Source organism: Odocoileus virginianus, chromosome 26 (assembly GCF_023699985.2).
Source record: "Odocoileus virginianus isolate 20LAN1187 ecotype Illinois chromosome 26, Ovbor_1.2, whole genome shotgun sequence".
In the NCBI taxonomy this organism is placed as follows: domain Eukaryota; kingdom Metazoa; phylum Chordata; class Mammalia; order Artiodactyla; family Cervidae; genus Odocoileus; species Odocoileus virginianus.
The window spans coordinates 3498918-3523089 of record NC_069699.1 but is presented as its reverse complement, the minus strand read 5'-3'; the positions used below and the strand labels follow the sequence as shown (position 1 = coordinate 3523089).

The window sequence follows — 24172 nt, the reverse complement described above, 5'->3', positions numbered from 1 at the left end:
AGAGAGGTTAATAAATAACAAACACAATTTAAAAATGTAATTTTCCTTCAGTGATATTTGCTAAAAAGAAAATAATGAAGGATGATGTAAACCCTTCATCAGAGTTTCAGGTTTCAACTAAGTCCATTTCTTTTCATTTTTTAAGGGAAATTCATGTCACTTATTTTCTCCTAATTTTTTCCTATTGAAGTATACTTGCTCAGTCATGTCCATCTCTTTGTGACCCCCTGGACTGGAGCCTGCCAGGCTTCTCTGTCCATGGGATTTTCCAGGCAAGAATACTGGAGTGGTTTGCCATTTCCTACTCCACAGTATTTGAAACCCTGGGATCAAACCTGCATCTTTTAGATCTCCTGAACTGGCAGGCGGATTCTTTACCACTAGCACCACCTGCGAAGCCCCTTACCGTATTATATCAGTTTCAGGTATACAACATAGTAACTCAGTATTTTTAAAGATTGTGCTCTGTATAAAGTTGTAAAACACGAGCTATATTTTCTATGCTATACATTATATCCTTGTAACTTACCTATTTCATAGCTAGTAGTTTGTATCTCTTAATCACCCTCACCCATTTTCCTCTCCCCTTACCCGTCACCGTGCTGGCAATGAATGACAGTTTATCTGTCTCTATTTCATTTTGTAGATTCCATATTTAAGTGAAATCAAGCAGTATTTGTCTTTCTCTGTCTGCCTTATTTCACTAAGCTTAATATCCTCCAGCTCCATCCATGTCATTGCAAATGGCAAAATTTCATTCTCTTTTATGGCTAATATTTCATTATGTTGTGTACACACATATATACTTCATTTTTGCCTGTAGTATGAAAAAATGTTCTCATTTCATTCTTTGATGTGTAACTGTCCAGCTTTCCCAGCACTGCTTATTGATAAGAATGTCTTTTCTCCATTGTATATTCTTGCCTCCTATGTTGTAGGTTACTTGACCACAAGTGTGTGGGTTTATTTCTGGGCCCTCTATTCTGTTCCATTGACCTACATGTCTATTTTTGTGTCTGTACCACACCATTTTGATTACTGCTGCTTTGTAGTACAGTCTGAAGTCAGGGAGCATGATTCTTCCAGTTTTGTCCTTTTTCTCTCAAGATTACTTTGGCTATTTGGGGTCTTTGGTGGTTCCATACACACTTTAGGATTATCTTGTTCTAGTTCTGTGAAAAATGTCATGGGTATTTTGATAGGGATTACATTAAATCTGCACACTGCTTTGAATATTATTAACATTTTAACAATATTAATCTTTTATTCCATGAACATGGGATATCTTTCCATTTACCCTTCTTCAATGTCTTACAGTATTTAGAGAACAGATAGTCTTCTACCCGTGGTTAAATTTATCCCTAGGTATTTTATTCTTATTTGATTGCAAATCAGATTTTTTTCTTAATTTCTCTAATAGTTCATCATTAGTGTTTAGAAATGCAACAGATTTCTATATATTAATCCTGTATCCTGCAACTTAACTGAATTCATTCATAAGTTTCCATTAGATTTTTGGTGGTGTCTGTAGGGTTTTTTACATATAATATCATGTCATCTGCAAATGGTGACAGTTTCTTCTCTACTTACTTGGATGCCTCTTTTTTTCTTGTTTAACTGCTGTACCTAAAACTTCCAATAATATGTTAAAGAGGTGGCAACCATAGGCATACTTGTCATGTTCTTAATTTTAGATAAAAACCTTTCAGCTTTTCACAACTGAGCATAATGTTAGCTGTAGATTTATTGTAAATGGTCTTTATTATGTTGAATTACGTTCCCTCTGTATCATCTTTGTTGAGAGTTTTTATCACAAGTGAATGAATCTTAGGTCCTATCCAAAGTGGCCCAGGCATGAACTCTAGGTGAAGATTAGAAAGGCTGTTAATTTAAGTGGGTGGGACAATACCCACGTCAGTGAGTCACAGGACAATTGAGAAAATAAAAACAGTACAGTACTGAAACATGTCTGGGCCCAAAGGGAACAGTGGGCATGATTCAGTATCTTCCTCCAAAGTAAATACCACCTTTGGCCTTTACTTCAAAATAACCCTGTTTAATGAGTGAAACTTTCAATAAAGTACGCTTACAGGCTTAGAATTGAAGAAGCATTTAAGGCAAAATGACATTTTGAAAAGACATGGCTTGTTCTTGTTTATTTGACTTTCCCCCATTCCCAGAACCCTACTTGCATATTTATCTTCTTCAGCCCCAACCAACTAGAAGTGCTGGCAGGATATTGTTTTTTCTTAGCTGGGATGAAGGCTTCTCTTACTCTCCTCATACCCCCCACCACTTTGAGACAAGCATCCTACTGTGTGTCTGCTTCTGCTTTCAAGAGCCCTCAGCCCCTAAATCTATACTGCTCTGGAGGTGAGATCTGAACTTTGATTTGGATAATACTTAGTTGTCTTATTCCTTTCTTCCATTCTCTTACCTTTTTACCAGACTGTAAATTCCTAAGGACTAAGACACAGACTGAGTTTTGTATTTTAATTCCCTCCTGAAATTATGTCTTATACATAGGTGGCTTTCAATAAATATGAGCTGGCTTGGATTCAAGCAAGAACTGAGAATCAGAGTTTGTCCTCAGTAAGGGTTTCCTCTGACCCAAGTCTTCATTTCTCTAAACTGAATGGGCTTCTGAACTGGATGACCTCCAAGTCCCTGCTCCAGAGCTGTCCTGTAACCCAATCCAGTCAACTACTGATGCTCTCTTAGTGCCACGCCTTGAGGTATGTATAATATAATGCAATGTGATAGGAGCTGCATATGATATAAACCGCTCCTTAGACAATGTATTAGTCCACTGACTCTCCCTTTCCAGCCGTTTTGGCTGCCATAGCAGGTGTGGCTGGCAGCCTGCCTAAACCCCCCTTACTGAGCCATAGGCACTAGCGCCCCAGCTGCTGCAGGCATTGGGTTGTAAGGGCACACGCTGTCTCCTTCTATGGAGAACTGCCCTTGGCAAATAGGAGCTTCCTGGCCTGGAGATTCCTAGAATATGACAGCCTCAGCCCTAGGGGCAGTCTGAGGCCAATGACAACATGGGAGCCTGAACAGTCTAAGTGTCTTGCCTCTGGAGGATATGACTATGGTGCAGCTCATGTCTAGATCAGGCTCAGTCCTGGGATCAGGCTGGTGGCAGTGCAGGTGGGGAAAAACGAGGCTGTGGCATTTTCCTCTTTGTGTCCTTGATTAAATAATGTGAAGAACAGCAGAGAAAGCAAGTCAAAGGTTAGGCCAGAGAGTGCCATCTTTTAAAAATCTGGGGACTTCCCTGGCATTCCAGTGATTAGGACTCTGTGCTTCCACTGCAGGGGCCACAAGTTTGATCCCTGGTGGGGGAACTAAGATTCCACATGCTGTGTGCACTGTGGCAAAAACAAAAAAAGGAAATACTTCTATGAAAAGAGAAGCAAGGAGCTTAGAGAGCAAGTTTAGCACTTAAAACAAAAGTGCTGACAACATGCATCATAAGTAGGGATATTGTTGGTTGTGCCTGCCTGGATCCCATCACAAACCAGAGATGAGGACTTGGGAAAGAGAGGGCAACACTTCGTGCCCCAGTGTCCATATCCACAGCACAAGAGAGAACGTGCGTACCGCCACCGTCACTCAGCACAGAGCTCCCTCGGGACCCACAGGGGCTGGTCCCAGGACCAGAGGCAGGTCCCAACACCTGTGGACGCCAGTCTCCTGCTTGATCCTCTGTGTACGTGAGCTTTGCATCCACGAGTCAAGCAGCCGTGGATCATAAACTCAATGCAAGATCCGTGAGTGGTTAGAGCTAGGAATTCAGAACCACAAATGCCGGTGGAAGGTACACAAACTGTCAACTGACAGCAGATGGAAGATAAACCCCGAGTCAGGGGTGTGATGCGGAGCTGGGTGTGGGCTCTGTGCCAGGGTCCCCGGCCCCCAGCAGGATCACGCTTCAGATGTCCCCCAGATGACCGCCTGGGGGCACGGAGCTCACCAGCTCCCTCCGCGTCCTGTCTCACCTCCTGCTCCTCTCCTAGGCCTTTGCTGCCTTCTTTTCCCTACAGACCGCTGAACTTGGATTCCTCTTCAAGGGTTCGGTCCGTCCCCAGGCTGACACCCCACTCCCCACAACAGGATCACCTGCTGAGACCAGCCCCCCACACCCCAGGGCTAGGTGCACCAGGGACACCCTGGGATCTCCTTGAAGGCTTCAAACAACTGCTGCTCTAGGAAGCTTCTAGATCTCGCTGCTCTTCTTTCCACCCCCATCCCAGGCTCCCCTGAGGGCCAGGGCCTCACCCCCACCCCTTGGCATTTCTTTGTCTGGCTGGAGGCTGTCAGAAGAAAAGTCCGCATCTCAAGCTCTGGCTCTCAGAGGGGCCTGGGCAATAGGGATGCTCCTCTTAATGTCAGCATATGGTCCACAGCTGCTGTTTTGATCGTGGTTCCAACTTCACAGAGCTGCAAAATTGTTGGCAGTTTTCCCCAGAGCGGAACCCTTTTATATCTGTCTTCCTTCCAAATTATCCTGCCTCAAAACGCAGGAAGACGAAGTTGCTATCCCAGGCCCTCTTCACTCCTCTCCCACCCTGTTCCCTGCCCCCACCCCACTCCTTTCCTTTCGATTCATTTTTTCTGCCTCACAGGCTGCAGCAAGCTGAGTTTGTTTCTCGTAGTCTTGTGAAAATACTTGCTCAGCTGGCTGCTGTGTGTCAGCTGCTATTCAAAGGCTGACATGGCCAGGGATTTGAAAGTCAGGCGGCCTGGGGGCCAGTTTGGCTGGGTGACATGAACACTGTGTCTGCCGTGCTCCCAGAGTGGGGGCCCTGAAAGGACCCGCCTTCCTCTGCCTCCCACACATTACACACAAACTCTTGCATGGACACCAGACAAATCAAAAGCCAGGACAGAGATTTCTTTGTAAAAGAGAGCCAGTCTCTGGCTTTGTCCTGGAGAGATGGTGAGTTCATGACTTACTCCTTTATAAAACAATAACACACCAGCCAGCTCCTTCCATCTTGTTCCCTCCTCAAACAACTCTGAAAAACCTGTTTTCTTGGTTTTTCTGCTGCATACTTCCAGATGGCCTAAGTCTCTGAAATAACAGTCTCTGTTACTAGCTATTGACCAACTCTGCTTTTTCTTTCTGCAGCCATCATCCCCAGCCCTGATACTGACACATTACTTGTCTTTCTAGCATATTTTGTTGTTGTTCAGTTACTAAGTCATGTCCGAGTCTTTGGCAACCTCATGGACTGCCGCATGCTGTATCAGCTCTTCATTAGACACTCTGTCCCTGAGGACAAAGATTTGTCTCACTGCTGCACTCTCAGCATTTTAAAAGTTTTATATCGGTCTATAGTTGATTAAAAATGCCGCACTACCATCAGGCATACAGCAAAGTGATTCCTTTATACATATATATGTATCTGTTCTTTCCCAATTTCTTTTCACATTTAGGTTATCACAGAATACTGAATAGAGTTCCCTGTACTATGCAGTAGGTCCTTCTTGGTTATCTATCTGACATATAGCAGTGTGTATATTTCAATCCCAAATTCTCTATTTATCCCTCTCTATCACCTTTCCCTTTAATAACCATAAGTTTTTCTGTGAGTCTGTTTCTGTTTTGTAATTCATTTGTATCTTTTAAGGTTCCATATATAAGCAATATATCGTTTGTCTTTTTCTGTCTGAACTTATTTTACTTGGTATGATCACCTCCAGGTCCATCCATGTGGGTGCAAATGGCATTGTGTCATTCTTTTTCATGGCTGAGTATTATCCCATTGTATATATGAACTACATATTCTTTATCCACTCACCTAGCAATGGATATTTAGGTTGCCTCCATGTCTTGACTAATTTTAAATAGTGCTGCAATGGGCACTGGGGTGTCATCTATCCTTTTGAACCATGGTTTTCTCCAGATACATGCCCAGGACTGGGATTGCTGGATCACATGGTAGCTTGAGTTTTGTAAGGAACCACCACACTGTTCTCCCAGTAACAGTTTAGGAGGATTTGCTTTTCTCCTCCTCTCTAGCATTTATTGTTTGCTCTGACTGGGGTGAGGTGTTATCTCTTTGTAGTTTTGATTTGCATTTCTCTAGTGATCACTCCAATACTTTGGCCACGTGATGTGAAGAGCCAACTCATTTGAAAAGACCCTGATGCTGGGAAAGATTGAGGGCAGGAGGAGAAGGGAACAGAGGATGAGATGGTTGGATGGACGGCATCACTGACTCAATGAACATGAGATTGGGTAAACTCCGGGAGTTGGTTATGGACAGGGAGGCCTGGTGTGCTGCAGTTCATGGGGTCGCAAAGAGTCAGACACAACTGAGCAACTGAACTGAACTGAACTGAGTGATTAGCAGTGTTGACCATCTTTTCATGTGCCCTTTGGCCATCTGTATGGCTTCTTTAGAGAAATGTGTATTTAGATCTTTGGCCCAGTTTTTGATTGGTCTGTTTGTTTGGTTTTGAGCTGCATGAACTGTTTGTGAATTTTGGAGATTAATCCCTTGTCAGTCTCGTGGTTTGCAAATATTTTCTCCCATTCTGTGAGTTACCTTTTCATTTTGCTCATGGTTTCCTTTACTGTGCAATAGCTTTTGAGTTTAATAAGGTTCCATTTACTTTTGTTTTTATTTCCATTACTTTCGGAGATGGATCTAAAAAGACACTGCTGTGATTTATGTCAAAGAGTGTCCTGCCTATGTTATCTTCTAAGAGTTTTGTATTATCCTGTCCTGCCTTCAGGTCTTTAATCCATTTTGAGGTTATTTTTGTGTATGGTGTTAGAGAATGTTCTAATTTCATTATTTTACATGTAGCTATTTTTTCCCAGCACCATTTATTGAAGATACTGTGTTTTCTCCATTGTATGTGTTTGCCTCCTTTGCAGATTGATTGACCATAGGTGCATGGGTTTATTTCTGCCCTTTCTCTCCTGTTCTATTGATCTGTATTCCTGTTTTTGTGCCAATACCATACTTTTCTGATTACTGTAGCTTTGTTGTACAGTCTGAGGTTAGGGAGCCTGATTTTTCCAGCTCTGTTTTTCTTCCTCAGGATTGCTTTGGCTATTCTGGGTCTTTTGTGTCTCCATGCAAATGTAAAACATTTTTCTTCCAGTTGAATGAAACATGCCACTGGTAATTTGACAGAGACTGTACTGAATCTGTAGATTGCCTTGAGTAGTATAGTCATTTTGACAATATGTCTTCCAATCCAGAAACATGGTATCTTTCCATCTGTTTGTGTTACCTTTGGTTTCTTTCATCGGCATGTATAAAATTTTTGGAGTACACGTCTTTTGCCTCCTTAGGTAGATTTATCCCTAGGTATTTTATTCTTTTTGATGCAATGATAAATAGGATTGTTCCTTTAATTTCATATTCTGGTCTTTTGGTGTTAGTGTATAGGAATGCAACAGATTTCTGTGTATTAATTTTGTATTCTGCAATGTTACTAAATTCACTGATGAGCTCAGATAGTTTTCTGGTAACATCTTTAGGATTTTCTATCTATAGTATCATGTTATCTGCAAACAGTGATAGTTTTAGTTCTTTTCCAATTTGGATTCCTTTTCATTCCTTCTCTTCTGATTACAGTGGCTAGGATTTCCAGAACTGTTGAATAGACTGATGAGAGTGGACATCCTTACCTTGTTCTGATCTTAGAGGAAATGCTTTCAGCTAATCACCATTCAGTGGGATGTTGACTGTAGGTTTGTCATATATGGCTTTTGTTATGTTGAAGTATGTTCCCTGTATGTCCACCTTCTGGAGATTTTCATCATACATGAGTGTGAATTTTGTCAGAAGCTTTTTCTGTATCTGTTGAGAGGATCATATAGTATGATGATTTATTTATATCATATGGTATGAGTTTTTACTATAAGAAACATTTATTCCTCAGTTTGTTAATATGTTGTGTTATGCTGATTCATTTGCAGATATTAAAAAAATCCTTGCATCTCTGCAGTAAATCCCACTTGATCATGATCTATGATCCCTTTACTGTGTTGTTGGATTTGACTTGCTAGTATTTTTGTTGGAAGATTTTTGGGTCTATGTTCACTAGTGATGTTGGTCTGTGATTTTCTTCTTTTCTGATATCTTTGTCTGGTTTTGGTACCAGAGTGATGGCCTCACAGAATGAATATGGGAGTGTTTTTTGTTTCTTGGGAATTTTAAAATCATGGCTTCAATTCCATACTTGTCTGTTCATATTTTCTATTTCTTTCTGGGTCAATCTTGAGAGATTGTACCTTTTTAAGAATTTGTCCATTTATTCTATCTAGGTTGTTCATTTTATTGGCACATAGTTGCTTGTGGTAGTCTCTTACGATCCTTTGTATTCTGTGATGTCCACTGTAGCTTTTCCTTTTTCATTTCTAATTTTATTGATTTGAGTTTATTGATTTAAACTTATTTGATTGAGTTTTTCTTGATGAGTCTGGCTAAAGGTTTGTCAATTTTGTTTATCTTTTCAAAGAACTAGCTGTCAAGTTTCACTGATCTTATCTGGTGTTTTCTTTGTCTCTATTTCATTTTTTACTGCTCTGAGCTTTATGATCACTTTGCTTGTACTATGGGTTTTATTTGTTATTCTTTTTCTAGTTGCTTTAGGTATAACCTTAGGTGGTTTATTTTGGATTTATCCTAAGATAAGACTATATTGATATAAACTTTCCATTTAGAACTGGTTTTGCTGCATCTGTTTTGCATTGTCATGCTTTTGTTTTCATTTGTCTCTAGGTATTTTCTGACTTCCTCTTTGATTTTTTCAGTGATCCATTGATTGTTTAGTAGCATACTGTTTGGCCTTCACATATTTTTGTTCTTCACAGTTTTAATGGAATGCTCTTTAAATATCAATCAACTCCCTTTGGTCTAATGTGTCATTTAAGGCCTGTGTTTCCCTATTTTCTTTCTGAATGATCCCTGCATTGATGAAGTGTGTCACTGTCAATTTCTCCTTTAATGGCTATTAGTATTTGCCTTATATATTGAAGCTCTCCTACATTGGGTGCACATATATTTGTGCATAATAAATGTATCACCATTGCTATATCTTCTTGGACTGACCCCTTGATGCCTATGTAGTATGCATCTTTGTCTCTTGTAACAGTCTTTACAGTCCGTTTTGTCTGATGTGTGTATTGCTACTCCAGCTTCCTTTTGATCTCCACTTGCATGGAGTACCTTTTTCCACCCCCTCACTTTCAGTCTGTGTGTGTCCCTAGGTCTGAAGTGTGTCTCCTGTAGACAGCACATATATAGGTCTTGTTTTTGTAAGCATTTAGCCAGTCTGTGTTTCTTGGTTGGGGCATTTAATCCAGTTACATTGAAGATAATTATCAATGTATATGTTCTTTTTTTGCTATTTTATTAATTGTTCTGGAATTGTTTCTGTAGGTGTTTTTTTCTTTCCTTTCTCTTTTCTTCTCTCCTCTTGTGGTTTGATGACTTAATTTTAGCATTGTATCTTGGCTGCTTTTTTCTGTGTGCATCTACTGTAGATTTTCCGTTTGTGATCACCATGAGGTTTGGATACAGCAGTCTATATATAAACAAGCTTGTTTTAAGTTGCTTGCCTTTTCATTTCAAGTACATCTCCAGTGTCCTGCATTTGTGCTCTCCTAGCCTCACAATCACTGGTTGTGACATCATATTTGAGGGTGAATAATTCCTACCCTTACTGCATGTTTGCCTTTAATGGTGAGCTTTGCGATTTGTAATTTGCTTGTTTCTAGTTGTGGCTCTTTCTTTTTTGCCTAGAGAAGTTTCTTTAGCATTTGTTGCAAAGCTGGTTTGGTGGTGCAGAATTCTCCAGCTTTTGCTTGTCTGTAAAACTTTTGATTTCTTAATTGCATCTGAAAGAGAACCTTGCTTGTAGACTCCTGCTTGTAGATTATTGGTTGTAGAATCTTCCCTTTCATCACTTTAAATATATTATACCACTTCCTAAGAGTTTCTGCTGAAAAATCAGCTTTATAACCTTATGGGAGTTCCTTTGTATGCTCTTTGTTGATTTTTCCTTGTTGCTGTTAATATTTTCTTTGTCTTTAATTTTTGTCAATTTGATTATTGTGACTATTGAGTATTCCTCCTTGTGTTTATCCTACCTGGGACTCTCTGAGCTTTCTGGACATGGGGACTGTTTCCTTTCCCATGTTGGAATTTTTCAGCTGCTATCTCTTCAAATATTTTCTCAGGTCCTTTCTCTCTCTTCTTGTGGGGCCCTATGATGAAAATGTTGGTGCATTTAATGTTGCTCCTGAGGTCTCTCAAACTCTCTTCATTTCTTTTCATTCTCTTTTCTTTATATTCTGTTCTATGGCAGTGATTTCCACAATTCTGTATTCCAACTCATTTATCCATTCTTCTGCCTCATTATTGTATTCATTTGAGTGTATTTTTCATTTCAGTTATTTTATTGTTCATCTATGCTTGTTTGTTCTTTAGATCTTCTAGCTCTTTTTTAAGCATTTCTTGCATCTTTTCTATCTCTGCCTGCATTGTTTCTCTGAGATCTTGGATAATCTTTACTGTTATTACTCTGAATTCTTTCTAGGGTAGATTGCCTACCTCCATTTCACTTAGCTGGTCACCTGGGGTTTTATCTTGTTTATTCATCTCAGACATACTCTTCTGCCATCTCGTTTTGGTCTACCTTTCTGACTGCAGTTTGTGTTGCGTGGGCTGCAGGGCTGTAGGCCTTCTTGCTTCTGTGGTCTGCCCCCTGGTGGATAAGGCTGGTATGAGACGCTCGTGCTGGCGTCCTGGTGGGCAGGACTGGTTTCTTCCCACCCGTGCATGAAACTGGTTCTTGTCCCCCTGGTGGGCAGAGCCGTGTCAAGGGGTGTGTTTATTGGGCAGTCACAGGCTCAGGAAGTTTTTAGGCAGCTTATCTGCTAATGGGTGAGGCTGTGTCCCCACCATTTTGGTTGGTTAGCCTGTGACATCTCAGAATTGGAGCCTATAGGCTGCTGTGTGGGGCCAGGTCATGGTGAAAAAAATGATGGCCTTTAGGAGGGCTCACAGCAGTGAGAACTCCCCAGAACTACTGCCACCAGTGTCTTTGTCCCCTAAGTCACAGCTGCCCCCCAACCTTGCAAGAGACCCTCTAATACCAGCAGGCTCTCATGAGTTCACTGCCTTTTCCCCTGGGTCTTGGTGTGCACAGGACTCTACGAGTGCCCTCTAAGAGTGGAGCTTCTGTTTTCCCCAGTTCTGCAATCAAACCCTGCTGACCTTGAAAGTCAGATGTTCTGGAGGCTTCTCCTCCCATTGACAGACCCCCAGGCTGGGGAGCCTGATGCGAGGCTCAGAACTTTCATTCCTTTCATTCCTGTGGCAGAACCTCTGCAATATAATTACTTTCCAATGTGTGGGTTTCCCACCCAGCAGGTATTGGATTTGATTTTATCGCAGCTGCATCCCTCTTACTGTCTTTTTATGGGTTCTTTGTCTTTGGACCTACGATATCTTTTTCGGTAGTCTTGATGGCTTTTAGCAGTTAGTTGTGATTTTGGTGTTTTTGTGAGAAGCGGGGAAGCTCACTAGCTTCTACTCTGCCATCTCCTGAGAGTCTCTGCACCCTTACCATTTTGAATAATGCCTGCCACACAGAAGGTACTCAAAGAATACAGGTTAGGTGAAAGAAATAATGAATAGTTACATCTTCAGAGAAAAAGGGTAAAGAAGTTATCTCAGACTTTAAGGCATGGAGGCATGTGAGGCACACATGCTATAGCATTTAACAGCTTTGGGATTCCATTAACAGACTCAGAAAGTCCACCACTGGAAACATTCTGCAGTGAGGTGATCACTGAATGTTCCCAAAGTGTGTGACTTTCTTGCCAGGTGCTTTCAGAAAGGCTTCAAGTCAGAGGCCATTATACACAGAGTAGGACTGACTACCCCTTCCACAATAATAATGGTAATCCTAGCTGCCACAGACTGACTAAGCTATCAATCCTCTAGTAGGACAGTTAGGGCCTGTGGGCCAGAGTCAGACAACAGGGCTTTTGATTTCTGTCTCCACTATCCTACCGCTTGAAGCCTAGGTTTACCCACCTGTAAAATGGGGCTAGTAACAGCACACCCTTCAAAGAACCCTTGGTAAATGGTATGAATTGTCCCACAATGCTATTGCTTATGTAATGGTAGCTGTCGTTTCTTGGTTGCCTTCTTCATCTGGACCAAACCTACTTCCACCAGAAAGCCTTTCATTTTTGCCCACCTTATTCACTTATGACAATGCATTTCTTGAGCTCCTAGGTGGACTCTGGTTAGGTACGGGAGCTGGACCAGCTGGCTTCCAGAGGGTGCTCTTACTGCGTCTGCTCGTCCTCACCTAAGAGGAGCGCGGCCTCTCCAGTGTCACGCCTTCTCTTGCTCATGTTCCCTCTGTGCCGCTTGCACAGAGAAGACACTTCTGAGGCTTGCTGCTCCTGCAAGCACTCATCTAACCCTCTGCCTGACCCTGATGTCTCCCTATCTTTAGCCGACCTGGGCACTCAGTCTGGTGCCCTGCCTCGCCTGCAGAAAAGTCTCCTTCAGTGCTCCAGGTCTGACAAGCAGCACCAGCCACAGCCCAGCGCTGAGTCCTGTGGTGAGCGCAGGAAAAGCAGGCAGCGCCTGGGCACCCAGGCCAGAAGTTTGGGCTCAGCCTGAGAACAGAATGGAGTCCTGTCCTCCAGGCAGGGAAGCTGGGGTTTCACAGTCTCCCCTGCAAGAGAGCCCCTTGACGCCTAGGCTCCTGCTTCATTCAGTCAGGGGTCCAGCTCCTCAGAGTAACTGGGAGGGAATATCAGTGGATCTATTTTGTGAAATAAAATACCAATCTATAACTCACCACACTGAAGTAAGCATTTTCCACATTTCCGTTTCTGAAATGAGACTGTCCATGAGAAAAAATAGTAATTTCTTATGTTGTATTTCAAGTTATACAAAGAAGTTTAAGCTTCAGGAACACCTTTTATATCCTTCCCTCTGTATAAACTAAAGCCTAAGATCCACTAGAGTGGTATTACCTATTTTATGTGTAAAGAAAGAAATGTGTCTGAAAGTGCAAATTTTTAAAAAGGAGAGGGGGAAAAAAGCCTGTTTCATCAGTGGACAGTAAGCTTTTTTACGGAAATCTGTGTTTGTACAACAGGGAAGCGGCAACACATCCTAACTCCCCTTAGAAGGTCCTAACTTTAAAGTACCTTCTAAGAATCTCTTTAAATATAAAAGTCTCTGAAATTAAGATTAGGCTGAAAATCTGCCTTTACAGTTTTTGAGACACACATACATGCAAAAAAAAAAAAAAAATAATAATACTTTTAAAAGTAGGCAAAAGAAAGGGGTTACTAACACATGAGTTCACACTTAGACAAGAGAAGGGCTGTCTGCTGGACCAAAGTGAGGATAGACAAATTACTTTGATTTTTGCAGCCTGATGGGAGAAACAGTACTGTGGGCTTAAGATCAAACAAAATGAGAACTGGGATGCCTCTTTTCTGGTTCCCCAAAGCCGCCTGTTCTTATCCTAAAGGTTATGAGGCTTACTGAACAAATAGGACCCTGTTCCTTCCTTGGGAAACCTTGTTTATACTATGTCCATTTTTAGATCTTGTAAAAGCTGGTGAAGTTGGTTCTTCCCCACTAGCCAGAATTCTTCCACACTCAGCAAATATCAACAGGAAAGGCCTTCAGTCATTGATAACTATGGAAGCAGGGAGCTCAGATCAGGCCTTGAGAAGCTGGTGCCACTAACAGAGGGGACGCAGAGACAGTCTCCAGCCTATGTTTAGAGAATGATGGGCCTTTGTGAAGGGATAAAAGAGACACCAAAATCTAGGTGAGTTTATTCTGACAGTGCCAGCAGCACTGTCTCCTCTTACACAATTCACACTGGTCCGGTCTAAGGATTCATTTTGGAACTGTCAAAGCTTCAAGCAGAAAATGATTCTGTGACTGAAACTTGGTTAAACAAATTTCACTGTGCAAGGGAAAATTCAGTTACTTTTGGAAATACTGTGGGGGAAGACATCGCATGCAGAAAACCGGAAAATAACCTGGTTAGCCAGACAGGAAGTGCTATGTCCTGTGAAGAGACCCAGGGGTATGGGTGATGGGACAGCAAGGCTCCCAGCCTAGCCCGTCCTGGAGAGTCAGCTAAAGCAGTTCTCAGCAGGAGGAATGACCAGAGCCAGCAATGGTGACAACCTAACCCACCTGGAGCAAAACACTGGAGCGTCTGGCCCAGTGACCAAAGCTGACCTACGTGACAAAACAAATACTGACAGTATTAAATATCCATGGAGTAAAATGCCCACAGCCACAACCCCATACTCATGCAAACACAGAGTAAAATGAGTAAATAACAGGGGCTGGTGAGAGAAAGGACAGATATTTCCCGGGCATCTATGAATAAACGTAGAAGGGATAATAAAAATAGAAAATCACCATTAAGCAAACATTACAGTAATAATCATTGTCTGTAAGAACTATTAATTGACCCTAAAAATCAGCAGGTAAAATTATTATTAAAAAACAGGTCTAGTCTCCTTATTAAACAGGTGTTTAGGAGAAACAGGTCAAAGTGGCTTCCCACAAGATGTGTATTCATTACAAATGGAAAAGGTAGTATCTTCACAGGGAGAAGGCTGGAGCCACCCTCACCATGTGATAAGACTGGACAGCGCACTGGCGTGCCAGTCGCACGCAACACCGATGGCACATCATTTCTGTGGTATTCCTGCCTGGAAATGCACAATCCCAATGTAACCACGAGAAGACATCAGAGAAATCCACAGTGAGAGGCTGTTTATAAAATAGCTGGTCTGAATTCTTGCCAAGGTCATGAAAGAAACAGACTGAGTGACCATCACACGTTGAAGGAGACGAGGTGGCCTGGACCCTAAGGTAATGTGGAATCCTGGAGTGACTCCTGCTCCCCAGTTCTGGGGACTTGGAAATACAAGTCAGTCCTAGAGATTAATTAAGTATGTGGTACCGATGTCAGCGTCCCGTCTTTCACAGCTGTGCTTGGTTTAGGTAAGATGTTAACGGAGGGGAAGCCGGGTGAGGAGCATGTGGGCACTCCCTGAACTGCTCACGCAATGATTCTGTCAGTCTAAAACTATAATGAAACAAAGCGTTAAACATAAAATTAGAGTGAGCTTGACTTGACTTAGCATCCAGCCAGGCCCAGGTTAGGATATATAAACTAAGGTGAGACCTCCCATCCTGACGGTAACCACTGAGAGGAGGCTCAGAAAAGGATGGGGTGATGTAGACATCAGCCATTCCCATCTCTAGGAAGATACGGGGACAGCGCTCTCTAAATATGACATCCCCGGTACCGCTGAAGGATGCTGCATTCCTCAATAACCTGTCTTCTCTAGATTTTTCAAAACCTAAACAAACCCGTCAAACCCTTCTGCTTGTTTTGTCCAGCAAAGGAAAGTTATGTCCATAAAAGTAAGTTTTGAGTCAAATCTATTTTCTGGACCTCATAATTCTGAAAAACCTTAAAATACCAAAAAAAAAAAGAAAAAAATCAGATAATTTTCTAAATCATGGTTCTTGTTTGATAAGCAGAAATGAATTCTTATAAATATTATTAGTGTTCCTCTCTTGCCAGATTTGTAGATACCAGTGGAGAGATGGGTCTGGGGAAAAGTAATTATATACTTCAGGAAAGGAGATAAAATGCTTTATGCTCCAAACCTGGCTTTCAGCTACAGAACCAAGGCTTTTTAGCACAATTAGTGATTCCACATCATGCTGGAGTATCTGTGTCCTACCAGATCTCAAACAGCTCTTCTGCATCCCTGCACTCGTGCTGAAGCAATGAGCACATCGTCTGAAGGTGCCCAGGATGGTGGTCCACGCCTACCTCCCACTGCGTTGCAGCGAGACGTCATCTCCCAGAGCACCAGGGCCATGGAGTAGACATCCGTCTGCTTGAAGGACTCGACATTCTCCAGATTCATCCTGGACTCGAGGACCTCTGGAGCCATGTACCTCGCCGTTCCCACCTGAGGAAGAACACACACAGCCCGTCATCGCACTCCCGCTGCAGGTCTGCTTTCAAACACAGCCGACGCTTGGCCCCTACTGAGTAGTCAGTGCATCTTTAAAACGCATGGTGCTGTTTAAGATAATGAGACCTGCACAGAAAGGTAGAGCTTATGTAATTTTTTGAAAAACAGGTTGTCTCTCCCTGAAAAACCTTGAAAGAACATAAAGGACAAATGCCAAAATAAGGAAATGGCAAAGCCCAGAGCTGCTGTGTCTAGGCTCAGGACACAAGACCATCAAACCACGTGTGCAGTGACGTCCTTGCAGAGAACCTGAGACCACACTGGTGACTGATACTGTCAGTGCTTTTCCAAATTAAGTATCTTTTCATTCTTGAAACTCTAAGACATGAGGTGAAAGTAATAATTGCCTGGATTCTTTTTGTCCCCTGAGGGTTGCATTAATCTTCTTTGTTCACCCCACGGCACGTTCTAGGTGCAGAGGATGTCATACAATTACATAAAAGCTCTGCTAAGTGGAACTGTATGAAAGCATTTCCATTACAAGCTCAAACCTGGTCATTTTATCATTTTGATAGACATGCTGTGTGATTTTTATCTGACACTATGAAAACACTGTGATACATAGGAAAAAAGAAAAAAATATTTCTAAGGAAAAAAATCATTTGAGTGAGTGACATGCAGCTTGTATAGACTGACTAAATAACAGCAAAGTCCTACCTTCCCAAGGATCCAGGGGTATGTCAAGTTAGTTGATAATATTACCCCCAAATAATGCCTTTTATTGTCATGCATTAGAAGAAAATTTTCTTTTTAATAAGTCCCTTCATGACTGGTCACCCTGGCACATTGATTCGTCCGAGTTCAGCGTGCTGAGCTCCTCACTGGATGTGCATGCCTACATCTGGAGGGCTGCCTGCGCAGTGACGAGATGCTCCAAAAGCACAACGCTCAGCCTGGTCAGAGGAGGCAACGGTGCTCCCAAGACTTTACTCCCAGTCACAGCCAAGCTTCTGGTGTGTGAAGCATGGGGCCCATCTTTTACAAAGGATGACAGTAATGCTGTGTGTGCGCGTGCTAAAGTCGCTCCAGCTGTTTCTGCCTCTTGCAACCCCAGGGACTGAAGCCCCCCAGGCTCCTCCGTCCATGGGATTCTCCAGGCAAGACTACTGGAGTGGGTTGCCATTTCCTCCTCCAGGGGATCTTCCCGACCCAGGGACTGAACCCGAGTCTCTTACATCTCCTGCACTGACAGATGGGTTCTTTACCACTAGCACCACCTGGGAAACCCAACTGAATGTTAGTCAGTTTCTAATAGCTCCTTAGCCAAAAGAGTTTCCGTTTTAATCTGTGAGGTGTTTCAAAACAAGAACCCTCCCTTCACCCAGTCCATCACTCACTCTATAGATACTTATAGGTCTCTTTGCCTGTTCAAGGCCTTGTGTTGGATGTGACCAAATGTATGTGGATTTGGACTTCAAGGAGACTGCCTTCTAAAACGGTAAAAAAAAAAAAAAAGAAAAAGAAGAAAAAGAAGCAATATAAGGACTAAAACTACAGAGCAGAAAGAGGCTGAGTACAACCCTAAGGAAAAAGAGATACTAGCAGTGCTTGAAGCAAAGAAAAAACTGTCTAACTGGACGAGAAATGAGGATTGACTCAAGGAGAGAGTGGCTGTCCTGGATTGGGAAGGGTCTGAGCGCCAGGGAGAGAAGGGCTGTGGGCTGGCGGAGGCGCCCTGGCAGGAGAGCAGGCACTTCCCGGGCTGCGTGGATCCCCTGGACGAGGTCGGAGTGCAGGGCGGACGGAGCACGAGCGGGAGGGGCGCCAGCAGCGAGGGGCAGGGCCGCCCTACCTGCCCGCTGTTGGCCAGGTCGTCCACAGACAGCGTGGGGTCCAGCCGCAGGGAGAGCCCGAAGTCGCAGAGGCAGCAGGTGAGGTCGCCCTTGACCAGGATGTTGGAGCTCTTGAGGTCCCGGTGCACGATGGGCATCTTGGGCCGGCCGCACAGGGTGTGGTCGCTGTGCAGGTGCGCGATGCCGCGGGCCAGCGAGCCGCCCAGCCGGCGCAGGTCCTCCCAGCTGATGACGTGGCGCGTCAGGTACTCCTGCAGGTTGCCCTTGGCGTGGAAGGCCGTGATGAGCCAGTACTGCTTGCCCAGCTCCGTCTTGCGCTCCTCGGCCGTCAGGAACTGCAGGATGTTCTCATGCTTGAGGTTGATGTCTGAGAAGATGTCCTTCTCCGTCTTCCAGGAGGCATACTCCTCATAGGGGAAGATCTTGACGGCCACCGTCTCGAACTGCTCAGACGTGTTCTGCCTCAGCTTGGCCTTGTAGACCTCGGCGAAGCGCCCCTTGCCCACCAGGGTGTCCAGCTCGATGGGCAGCAGCTCCGTGTTGTGGTTGATGTTGTTGGCGCAGGTGGAGCTGATGTCGGAGCGGTCGTCCTCCAGGATGATGGCCAGGTGCTCGCTGAACTCCATCAGCTTGCGCGGCTTGCCCGAGTCCCAGGCCGGGCTCAGCTTCTGCTGCCGGTGCACGCGGTAGCAGTAGAAAGTGACGATGACCGCGATGGCAATGCCCAGCGGTGGCAGGAGGCTGACGCCTGTCACTTGGAAGATGACCAGCAGCAAGTCGGGGTTACTGCTGGTGTACTCTGAAGGGGAGACAAAGAGAAGGAGCAGGTCAGCAGGTGTGCCCTGCGAAGAAGCAGTCACACCCCAGGCACTGTGGGTTTTCCCATCAGCACAGTTTTTATGGACACGGAATGGTAAGTTTTTATTCCAGGCATGGATGCTTGGGTGTGCTTGTCCATCTGGCCATCTAGTCAATGTCTTTTACTCTTCCCTCAAAACTTAGCTTGGAAATCAAAATTCACCATCAACCAATCAGAGAATTGAGAACAAGCCAATTACAAGCTGAGAACAAGGCCCTCCTCACGGGCCGTTAAAAATGCTTTGCTGACACTATTCACAATAGCCAGGGTATACAAATAACCTAAATGTCCATCAACAGATGAATGGATAAAGATGTACATATACCATGGACTATTACTCAGCCATAAGAAAGAATGAAAAAATGCCACTGTCAGATACATGGATGGACCTAGAGATTACCATACTAAGCGAAGACAAATATATAATATCACTTATATGTGAAATCTACAATACAGCACATATAAACCTATCTACAAAACAGAAGCAGACTCACAGACACAGACACAGACACAGGCTGATGGTCGCCGAGAAGGGGTGGGAGAGGGATGCAGCACGGGTCTGGGCTAAGCAGATGCCAACGGTCGTACACGGGATGGATAAACAAACTCCTCCTGTCGCACGGGAACTGTGTTCAACATCCTGGTCAAACCATAATGGAAGATAGTAGGAAAAAGAATACACACACGTATATATGTATATATAACGGAGTCAGTTTGCTATACGGAATTAACATTGTAAATCAACTATACTTCAATAAAATTTTAAAAAACAGGAAGAAGGAAAACTTTGGTGATTGACTCTTGAAAACCTAAGTTCTTACTCACACTGGCAGGCTGCATGGAACGCAGGCTAGGTGGGGCTAGAGGCTGAAGTGTGATGGGACAGAACGGTTGCGGGAAAAGACTGAACTACAGGAGAAACAGAAACTCTGGTGGAGATATGGATGGTCCCTGTTACCCAGCAGAGAATGAGCCTCGAGATTAAGACTGAGGGGACATATAAAATGATACTGACACAGAATCAGCATCAGATACCGCAGCAGATGCTGCAGAAAATAACATTCCTCTCCTGTAACTCCACCTTTACCATCTGGACTATTCAATGGGAATGTTTTCAAGTGGACACCTGTTTGTAACAATATAAGATGTCTTATAAATAAATGTGTTTGATTCTCTGCTTGTTCCTCCCATGAAAAAATAAACTCTACAGGGGTAAATCTAAGGGTACTGATCACCACTCTACTAAGCAGCTGGCGCAGGGCACTTAGATGCTCAGCAAATGTTTCCTGTAGAAGCTGGATGAATGATTAATGAGGCAACATCCCTCCCTTCTTGGATAAAGAGGATGTGGTACATATAGACAACAGAATACTACTCAGCCATAAAGAAGAACAAAATTCCATTTTTGCAGCAACATGGATGAAGCTAGAGATTATCACACTAAGTCAAGTCACAGAAAGACAAATACCATGTTATCACTTACATATGGAATTTAAAATATGACATAAATGAACTTATCTATGAAGCAAACAGAATCACAGACATAACAAACAGACTTCTGTTTGCCTATGGGAGGGCGTTGGAGGAGAGATAGATTGGGAGTTTGGGGTTAGCAGATGCAAACTAGTATGTATATGATGGATAAATAACAAAGTCCTACTATTTAGCACAGGAAACTATATTCAATATCCTATGATAAACCATAATGGAAAAGAATATGAAAAAGGGAATGTATATATGTGTATATATATATATTCCTTTATATATGCATATTGGAATGTACATGTATATGTGTATAACTGAGTTAATTTGCTGCACGGCAGAAATTAGCACCACATTGTAAACCAACTAGGCTTCAGTTTTAAAAACTCCCTCCCATTCTCCACGCTGTTCACAGGGGTCAGCAAACTATGGCCCCAGGGCACAGGGGCTGCTCTTGTTCAGCCTCAAGAGGGACGGATTTTCCATTTTTGAAGGGCTGTTTAAATTAAAAAAAAAAAAAAAAGACACTAAGTAGTTCATACATCAGAGATCACATCTGGCCCTAAAACATGTTACTACCTGGCCCTTTACAGAAAAAGTCTGCTCACCCCCCTTCTCCTGGTGCTATTTTAACAACCTGCAATGCACTGGTGAAATCTGAAGAGACATCACGTTGCTCCAATGTGAATATTCTTTTATGTTTGAGAAAACAACTCAATGAAAAAGTTCTAAATATTAATTGCATAATTATTTAGCTGTGTGTCCAATTCATTAAAGGGGGTAAAACATCCCAATGAACTGTTCATGTATCACTGATAATTTTTCAATTCCTGTCCATTTATGAAAAACAGTATTCCTTGCTGATTTCTAGTCTTTTTCAGGTTAAAGGAAACACAGAAACAGAAATCTGAAATTTACTGATTAAAGAAGACTCTAGAAATCCCCCTTTCAATATCAGAAACCAAACTGTTACCTTCCCCTCAAATTTCCTGTGATTTCTTTTTGAAAACCTACACATAAAAATTTGGTGGGGAGGGAATTATCTATTAACATCTGTCAGTCTTGAAACTTCAAAGAGGTGGTGAAAAACCCTAACAATAGCAAATCAGGCTGAAAGGAAGCTCTGGGATGTGGCTTTATCTAAACAGAAGCCACCCACACCCTCTCAGAGTTAACCCCTGAGTTGCTCCTAGGAAAATCAGCAGCTGAGGGTATAGCAGGTACAAGTTAGCTTCTCCTTTACTCAGGGACCAGCAGGAAGTATTTCTTCCTGCCAACCCCCAATTACACATAGAAGAGTAAACTGAACACAAATTATATACTTCTCTGTGTGCCCAGAGTTTTATATAATATTTATATTTAATTGACAGAAAACCCTATGAGAGAGATACTGCTATTATTATAAACCCCATTCTGTACATTCTCAAACTCTGATTAGAGACGCCTGCTCTTAGCCCCATGCCACACTGTTTCTAAACTTCACATCACTGGGAGCCAATTAAGAATGCCTTTATACAAGCTCTCAATTTGAGGAAGTGGTTGTCTTCACTTGGGGCTGGCCTGAGTGACTTCAGGCGTCCACTCAGTGATCCCGGGGCGTCCAAAGGGGCACATTTGGGTGTGCAGATTGCTCCCCTCGGTTCTTAACGAAGAATCAGAGTGGAGCAGTGTTCCTGCAACTGTGCATCTCTCTCCTGTCTGGGAATCAGAAGTCTTATACAGGAAGAACTGTAAGCCTTTTTGCTTTCTTCTTTCAGAACCCATCATCACAGGACACAGCATGTAGGGAACTCAAGACATAATTGCTGAACTGCTGGTACTGAGGGAGGAGGCAGATGGGCCCCCCACCAGGATAAAGCAACTGGAAATTCATTCTCTATTGACTAAAACTCCAAGACAAGAATAGCAGGACAATTAAGGGAGAAGGCTGGGCGCTGCTCAGACCACATACTTCTCATTCCGGAAGTCAGGGTACCTCCCCGGACCACACATGCACAGAAACGCTCCCTGCAGACCAAAGAGGGAGCAGTGTCATGGGATGCGCTACCCAGAGGCCTCTTTGGCAGGATCCATCTTGGCCAAGAGATGTTTGCGCACACTTGGGAGGATCCTGAGATATACAAAATATGGACTGTGGACCTAGCAAATCAAAATGACTGGCCAAAGGAAAACTGGAAAAAATGCCCCATATAAGTGATTTAAACTGCCTTGAGGAAGCGACTCAGGGACTCTCCCTCTGAGTCTGCCTGTGTGTCTATCCATACACACTGTACTCTTTTTCCTGCTAATAAAACACTTTACTTGCTTCACTACATTCAACTTTGTGGAAGTTCTTTTCTGCAGAGCTGAGAGGCCAGGGCCCTTGTCACTGACCACCGGCCTAGTGGCTAGGATCCAGTGCTTTCACGGCTGCAACCCAGCCCCAATCTCTGAATGGGAACCCAAGCCCCGCTCCAAGCTGTTGCAGGCCGAGGACACCCGAGATCAAAGATCAGTACTCTCCATGAACTATTTCTTGGACGCTCAAGTAACCAGTGCTCAGAACCTTGTTGCAACAAGGGACAACAGTGACCACACAGAATTCAGGGGTTCCTACAAAGGAGGGGGTGTCTCCCAGGGGCACACAAATGTGGCTGTCAGCCTGGGCTCCAGAGACAGAATTCAGTGGGCCTGTAAACTTAAATGGGCAAAATGACACCTTTTTATTTTCTCTAATCTTTAACTAAAATTTCACATTTCCCAGCATGAGCCATACCATGACTTTGTCACTAAGAGAAACCACAGATATTTTTATGCTGTGTTAACGTTTCTTGCAGAGGCCTCAATGAATCCTTTATATTCAGCACTTAGCCATTTCAGTTTGTTCCATCTGATGCTAGATCTTGTTACTTAAACCATTACTATAGAAGCAAGGATGACTATATCACAAACTTCTTAAATCATCTGTACGGTTTAATTGTATGACTCTATGTTGGATTTTCTCTGAATCCCTGTGTGTGCTGTTTTAGACATTTAAAGACCTCACTGTGAAGAGATCCGCAGGCTGCGCTAGGCGCCCCAGTGTGCACAGCACACACAGCACCAGAGAGCTCTGGCAGAGTGAAGGCGGCGAGTGCTGGTCTTTCTGCCCGGGTTTCCTGGAGCAGAAACTTCCAGATGCCTCTGTTTCTGCAGGAACTGAGTAAGGGAGGAAATGGTGCCAACAAGCGATCCTGACCCTCCTGGGGGTGGTGTGTTGTATGCCCCACGGACAAGGGTAGATTCTGCCCTTGTGAGGGGAGCTTTGAAGTGGAAAAGGATGGGAAACCCTCCTCTGAACTAAGTCTATGAAGAACCATGGAGATAACCAGCACATCATGGGTTTTACTGAGCTGAGTCCTGGGTCCCTCACTGTATCAGCAGCATCCAGCAGCCAAGTCAGGTTCTGTTCACTGCCCAGTTCACAGAGGAGGCTACGAGAGGGAAGGGGAGGGAAGGTGGAAAGGAGGAAATGGAGAGAGCGCGTGGGGGTGGGCAGGGCAGGAACTGAGGGGACCCGTTTCCTACAGGTCTGACGGCTCCGGAGCCCGTGTTCCCGCCACACCACCAAGCTGTCTCCCCAGCAGTGGACCCAACAGGCTGTTTAATAATTCCCAAAATTTCCAACCAAATGTGTCCCACATACAGGAGCCCAAGTGAGCTGCAAATAAAGAGCCATTTGCAAATGTCAGAATCTTGATAAATATTTTTTAAGGACAAACATCAAAGATAAATGTTAGTATGCCATAAAAACATACAAACTGGCAGAAAACCTCAAGGGGAAATTCCTTGATATAGGTTCCTCCTGAGTAATTTAAAAGTAAACTTGCCTAATCCCACACACACACACCACAATGAAAAGAGGTCATTCCCAAGCTCTTTCAAGTCCTCTGTGAGGCCCAAATCCATCACTGCTTTGCC

General features: G+C 43.5%; 1 protein-coding gene and 1 long non-coding RNA gene across 3 annotated transcripts in view; one reads left to right on the top strand and one right to left on the bottom strand.

Annotated features, from left to right (window-relative positions):
• TGFBR2 (transforming growth factor beta receptor 2) overlaps positions 1-24172 on the bottom strand; it is an 89173-nt gene that overhangs the window by 6256 nt on the left and 58745 nt on the right. For both annotated transcript variants that reach the window (XM_070455298.1, XM_070455299.1), the window contains exons 4-5: positions 17892-18691; positions 15892-16033 (exon numbers count right to left, since the gene is read on the bottom strand). In XM_070455298.1, the coding sequence (XP_070311399.1) occupies positions 15892-16033; positions 17892-18691 (942 nt within the window). The remainder of the gene's footprint in view (positions 1-15891; positions 16034-17891; positions 18692-24172) is intronic.
• Positions 1773-22547, top strand: LOC110144548 (uncharacterized). Its single transcript, XR_011483578.1, has 2 exons — positions 1773-2735; positions 21991-22547. It is a non-coding gene; the product is annotated as an uncharacterized lncRNA (long non-coding RNA).